The following is a 7,081-nucleotide window of genomic DNA, read 5'->3' as shown; positions in this document are numbered from 1 at the left end:
CAATTTTATCAACTGGTCTTCGTAACAAAGTAGTTTTGGTTTTAACGTTTACAATAGTAACCAAACCTTTACGATCAGTTAACACTATCGACACGACAAAATAGTACTGTTAATATAATTATTTTGTAAGTTTACTTTGAAATGAAACACATTTCTCTCCTAGAAATTTCAACCCAAAGCAGTCACAAAGTTTGGCTGAAAATTGTCCTCTGTTATAACCAAATTTTGAAGATGTGTTCATCTTTACATTTTCATCAACGCAATAAAAAAAAATTCCAAGTTTAATAGTACTATTTTGAGGCTGCTTTTAGAATTCTCATAAAAATAATAGAAAAAATTCGAAAAAACTTTTTACTTTTCTCAAACAAGAAAAGTGTACCGGGAACAATCTATTCAGAAAAAAACATGTTTATTGGAGGTTTTCCACTCTTTAGAGGTTGTGTTTTTTCTAACATAATATTAGAATACCTTTACGCTTAGTGTTGGGCATCACCGTAACTTTCGTTTTGTTAGTATCACGTGACTCCTTTAATCTCTTCAGCGCAAACTATGCTGTGAATCTATCAATATAACATCAATGAATCCAAAAACCCTTGTTCCTTCCAGGATTCTTCTCCAATCATTCTTTGAGAGCAATATGCGTATCTTGACCTTTTAGATATGATGTTAATGCTATGCTGGTAGCGAGAAACATAGGCCAAAGAAAAAACGCAATAGACTCCTACTTGCTTACAGACGATCGAACGACTCCAGACGAGTGTTACCTAAGACCAAAGCTAAACTGTATTTACTATAACATGAACAGGAAGTCGTTTCCTGTCCATTTTCCTGCTCGGTTCGTAGTCGTTTCACGTTTTCGTTAGTTGTTCCTGGTGGTTGAAATATTGGTTAAATTTTATTTGTTTGGTTGAATTTTATTTCATTGGTTGAAATATTGGTTGAATTTTATTTGTTTGGTTGAAATATTGGTTGAGTTTTATTTTGAGTTTTATTTGGTTGGTTGAAATATTGGTTGAGTTTTATTTGATTGGTTGAAATATTGGTTCAGTTTTATTTGGTTAGTTGAAATATTGGTTGAGTTTTATTTGATTGGTTGAAATATTGGTTGAGTTTTATTTGGTTGGTTGAAATATTGGTTGAGTTTTATTTGATTGGTTGAAATATTGGTTGAGTTTTATTTGGTTGGTTGAAATATTGGTTGAGTTTTATTTGATTGGTTGAAATATTGGTTGAATTTTATTTGATTGGTTGAGTTTTATTTGGTTGGTTGAGATATTGGTTGAGTTTTATTTGGTTAGTTGAAATATTGGTTGAGTTTTATTTGATTGGTTGAAATATTGGTTGAGTTTTATTTGGTTGGTTGAAATATTGGTTGAGTTTCATTTGATTGGTTGAAATATTGGTTGAGTTTTATTTGATTGGTTGAAATATTGGTTGAGTTTTATTTGGTTGGTTGAAATATTGGTTGAGTTTTATTTGGTTGGTTGAAATATTGGTTGAGTTTCATTTGGTTGGTTGAAATATTGGTTGAGTTTTATTTGATTGGTTGAAAATTTTCAAAGACGAAAGTGTCGAAGACGCTTGAATATTTTAACAAGGATTAAAAGACAGCCAATACGGAATAATTGTGTTGAAAATAGGTTGATTTACATGATAATCTCATAACATACTACAATATGGTCAGTTTTTGAAAAAAAAGGAAGAACAATATTTCAACGCAACCAAATCGGTGATTACAAGCTGTTTTTAACTAGAGTAACCTGTCCCGAGTTTTTTCTCCGAATTAGTGTTACAAAATTAGGCTAATCTAGATCGTGGATTTATTTAGCTAAAAACTCAAGTTGTTGTAGAATTCCTTCAGCTGATCACTGTTGACCAACACCAGAAAGACATTATAATCAAAATATTTGTATTCACAGAAGAGTCAAATAAAACTGTACATGATGTTGGTGTAAACATGATATACTCTTATGGTGTCATTCATATTCATCAATTGATATCTCAGCTTATATTTCAAGCTAAAAGATACTTTCCTCAACTCGAATTTGATATTCTTTTACCTGTCTGGCTGCCTCTGTTTTCTTTGGGAATATCTATGGTGAATAGCGATACATATAAAAGTTGGTTAGTTTTCAACGAAAAATCAAGATGATTGAATTTCGTGTTTGGCAGGCAAAGAAATCATTTTTGAAGTGATTGGAGTAAGTCCATATACCGCCATATATAATCATAATAACCATCATAGACATTGATCTAAACAGCTCCCGGATATATTGAACGACAGACGGGGGTCGGCTACCGGATAAAGATCCAAATTATATATAGCTCAATTTATTTAAACACATTATTTTATTACATTACATTACATTACATTATATTTGGTCAGTTGGATTTCTACAAGCTCCATTACATTACATTATATTACATTACATTACATTATATTATTACATTATTATATTATATTATATTATATTATATTATATTATATTATATTATATTATATTATATTATATTATATTTATATTATATTTATATTTATATTATATTATTACATTATTATATTATATATTACATTATTATATATATTATATTATATTATATTATATTATATTATATTATATTATATTATATTATATTATATTATATTATATTATATTATATTATATTATTACTATTATTTAAGTCAGTTGGGTTTCTACAAGCTCCATTACTATACCAATCCTGAACATTAGAGTAACTATTCCTGTATTTATCCGGATTATGAATCATCTTACACACTTGGCAAAAATGATCTATCAGTAATCTGCTACCGGTAGTGAGAACGTAATTTTCTTTGGCTTTCAAATATTCTATATAAGCTGTATCGTTTCTATCTAAATATTGAATATATTTGGCTAAATCAGAAATTGATTTAAAATCTCTCACATCTATGTAGGAATTATTGGGGTAGAAATGTTGGTAATTACCGTCACCTCTCACTATAGGAACAATACTACTGTTTTGCCTGATAAAGAATTTTTCAGTGGCATAATCACGACACAAAGAATTTTCAAAAGCTAAATAAAACTTATATGATTTTTCAATGTTTTGAAACAATTGTTTATCTCGATTCCTTTGCTTCTCGGGTCCACATCGCCCATATACCGTTACTGATATATATTTTTGTAATGATTCGACATATCGTTCACGTAAACTTGGCGTTGAACAATGGCTTACTACTTGTGCTGCTAATTTTGTTTTCTCTGCCATAATTTTTGTGTAATTTTTTGATTGTCCACTAATTTTCTTGACAATACCATAAGGTGCTGGAATATCTGAGTCATGTCGGTAAGTCATAGTCCAATTTATCTTGTCTTTTAATATTGCGTTATTAAATTCTTGTGAATGCGAAAAGATTGGAGATTCAAACACGGCAAATATCCAAATCTGTCCATTTTTAGGTTTTCTTGTCAACAATCTGGAAGAGTATCCCACTGCATATAAAATAACAGCATCACTGTCATTGACGTATTTAAATGGTTCTTTATAATGAAATCGACATGTCGATATTTCACATTTATCAAATACATTTGGTACTAGGCCTTTTTGAAACCAGCTAGGACTATTCATCATAACTATTGTTTTATTTTTCACTGGAATGTCCTGCTTGATAATTTTAAAGTGTTTTAAACTGTCTGTACTAGAATTGCCAACAGATATTTGACTATAGTTTGTCATTTGATAAACGAATTGCTGTAGTTTGGTGATGTGTGGTTGTATAATTTCTGTTTCTTTTAAATAGAATAGAATAATCAAACCAACAGATATAGTGACCACCATGAGCAGTTTCTTGTAGTTATCCATCTGAAAATAACAAATACAATTATTAACTAGAACGTGGCAACGAGACCATGAACCATGGCCTTTGAACCTTTTGATATTTGTAGACTGTTAGCTTTCAACATTTTCACACGATTTTACTGAGTCAAGGGCAATAACTCAAGGACCGTTCTTCGAAAAGCCTGTTAGCTTTCAACCGCGATGCATTTGTAGGGATTGTGAAGGCATATAAAAGTATCACGACACATTAAGAAATAACAGTTTTATGGATATAAACTTCTATTTATTACACAACGTTTCATTACACATACAGGTAGGGTTCTCACAAACAAATTTTCACGCGATTGTACTAAGTCAGGGGCAATAACTCAAAATCCGTTCATCGAAAAATCGTCAAATTCGAACATGACCGTGATCTTATCAAATCCAATGCTCACACCAAGTTTCAACAAAATCTCTACTGTTGACGGACAGACAGACGAACATGTCCATTTTTATTTATGATTAATTCTACTTACTTTTTGTTTGCTGAATTTAAAAACAAATTAAATGATTAAATTCTGCAAACAAAAATAGAAAATAGTAAACAAAAATGCTAATTCAGCAAAAAAAGTTTCAGTATTAGAATGGTTTTCTCTACATAGTTTTAGAATATTCTATCTTATGCTTTCCGAACCTGGTCAGCTATTTGTTATTGTATCTTTAGAAGTTTACCATTAAAACTCCAAGATAATTAAATTGATTAACTACATCAAGGTTTATAGCCATTGAAAGACCACTTCTCATTACCATTTTATCGTGCCACCGTTTCTAAAGATTACAATTCTAATTGCTGCAATATCAGTCATATCTCATTTGTTTGGCTATCTATATAGAGAATTTAACAAATGTTGTAATTCTTCCGGTGATTCGGATAATAAAACTGAATCATCAGCATACATCAGAAAAAAATAAAAAACAGATCACGAATTTTCAATTGAGTACAATTATCATTATTCAAATGTTTGTTTTTTTAACTTAAAACGAAAATAATGTAGGTGATAAAACTTCTCCTTGAAATAAACTATTTAAACAATCGAAGATTTCTGATAATTCTCTATGTAATTTAACGCGACATTTAACTTTGTCATATAAGGAACGGATTATTGTTAAAGTCTTTCAGTTGATATCCTGTTGTATGAGCTAATACCACGTTTATTATGTTAATTACATCAAAACATTTTGTATAATCAACGAAAAATGCGTACAATCTCAAGGTTCTATTGACCAATGACGGAAGTATACATATGGCAGCAATTGTTGAGAGATTTTGTTGGTAGGATTTTCACAAATTTAAGAAAGAAAAAAAATTCGACCTAACAAAAACCCCGAAATACCCCATTAAAACAAGTGAGACGTCTGAAACCAGATATAAATATATTTTTTTTGCAATGAAATTAAAATAATCAAAACTTACGATACAAATATCAGATGAAAACTGGTACAAACGTTTTATTATCCTTAGAATTTCCACAGGCCTTCAAATTCACTCGATCCTGTTCGTTTTCTATGTTTAGAAGGCTGGTAAGTCAACACGCAAGCGCAATGTTCTTTGAATGAATTAAGTTCAGAACTGAGCGAATTATATCCCATTTTAACGAAATAATTATTTCATTTAAACAATAAGTTATTCGATTTAACGAAATAATTATTTCGTTTAAATGAAATATATGATATTATTTCGTTTAAACGAAATATATGATATTATTTCGTTTAAACAAATTAATCATGTCGTTTAAACGAATTAATTATTTCGTTAAAACGAAATATTTTATAAAAGTATGGAAAATTGCTCCTTAGGGGCTCCGTACAAAACAGTACACGTAGCCTGAATTCTCATTCTTTAAAGCTGCGGACAGACTGGGCGAATTTTCACGGTGAATGGTTCGTGCAAGTCAATGTGTGTACAAAATGTATGATAATGAAAAAACAGATAAAGCATTAAAACGTCCTATTATAAAGAGATGTTAGAAGCGTTTATTTAAAGGGGCAGATGCTAGAAATGAACCAAAATCTCATAGTTCCTTTAAAAATACTTTTTTTGGTTTTGCACGCAAGATTTTATTGGGGAAATAAGAAGAAATTAGGATGCGGAAGAATAATTATGAAAATAGACGTTTCCAGTACAGACAGATGTCTACTTTCGATTTGCCGAATTAAGAATTGCCATGGTCATGTTATATTCAATTTTTTGATTAAACAATAATTATTAGTCAGACTGCAGTATTGTTTATAGATGTCCCCCTTGTAGCCACCACTGCAGTATTGTTTATAGATGCCTCCCTTGTAGCCGTCACTGCAGTATTGTTTATAGATGTCCCCCTTGTATCAGTCACTGCAGTATTGTTTATAGTTGTCCCCCTTGGTGCCGTCACTGCAGTATTGTTTATAGATGCCTCCCTTGTAGCCACCACTGCAGTATTGTTTATAGATGTCCCCCTTGGTGCCGTCACTGCAGTATTGTTTATAGATGTCCCCCTTGTAGCCACCACTGCAGTATTGTTTATAGATGCCTCCCTTGTAGCCGTCACTGCAGTATTGTTTATAGATGTCCCCCTTGTAGCCGTCACTGCAGTATTGTTTATAGATGTCCCCCTTGTAGCCACCACTGCAGTATTGTTTATAGATGCCTCCCTTGTAGCCACCACTACAGTATTGTTTATAGATGCCTCCCTTGTAGCCACCACTGCAGTATTGTTTATAGATGCCTCCCTTGGTGCCACCACTGCAGTATTGTTTATAGATGTCCCCCTTGTATCCGTCACTGCAGTATTGTTTATAGATGTCCCCCTTGGTGCCGTCACTGCAGTATTGTTTATAGATGTCCCCCTTGTAGCCACCACTGCAGTATTGTTTATAGATGCCTCCCTTGTAGCCGTCTCTGCAGTATTGTCTATAGATGCCTCCCTTGGTGCCACCACTGCAGTATTGTTTATAGATGCCTCCCTTGTATCCGTCACTGCAGTATTGTTTATAGATGCCTCCCTTGTAGCCGTCACTACAATATTGTCTATAGATGTCTCCCTTGTAGCCGTCATTACAGTATTGTTTATAGATGTCCCCTTGTAGCCGTCACTGCAGTATTGTTTATAGATGTCTCCCTTGTAGCCACCACTACAATATTGTTTATAGATGTCCCCCTTGGAGCCGTCACTACAATATTGTCTATAGATGTCCCCCTTGGAGCCGTCACTACAATATTGTCTATAGATGTCCCCTTGTA

General features: G+C 32.2%; 1 protein-coding gene across 1 annotated transcript; it reads right to left on the bottom strand.

The window, feature by feature from the left end:
- Positions 1–2,655: 2,655 nt before the first annotated feature.
- LOTGIDRAFT_143067 (hypothetical protein) lies at positions 2,656–3,612 on the bottom strand (the record flags this gene model as incomplete). Its single annotated transcript, XM_009052949.1, has 1 exon — positions 2,656–3,612. One exon carries the CDS (start codon positions 3,610–3,612, stop codon positions 2,656–2,658), a length of 957 nt encoding a protein of 318 aa, XP_009051197.1.
- Between the last annotated feature and the right edge of the window lie 3,469 nt (positions 3,613–7,081).

The sequence above is a fragment of the Lottia gigantea genome (assembly GCF_000327385.1).
Source record: "Lottia gigantea unplaced genomic scaffold LOTGIsca_192, whole genome shotgun sequence".
NCBI classification, from domain to species: Eukaryota; Metazoa; Mollusca; class Gastropoda; family Lottiidae; genus Lottia; species Lottia gigantea.
Note: the sequence above shows the minus strand (reverse complement) of the source record. Positions and strands in the feature narration are given on the sequence as shown.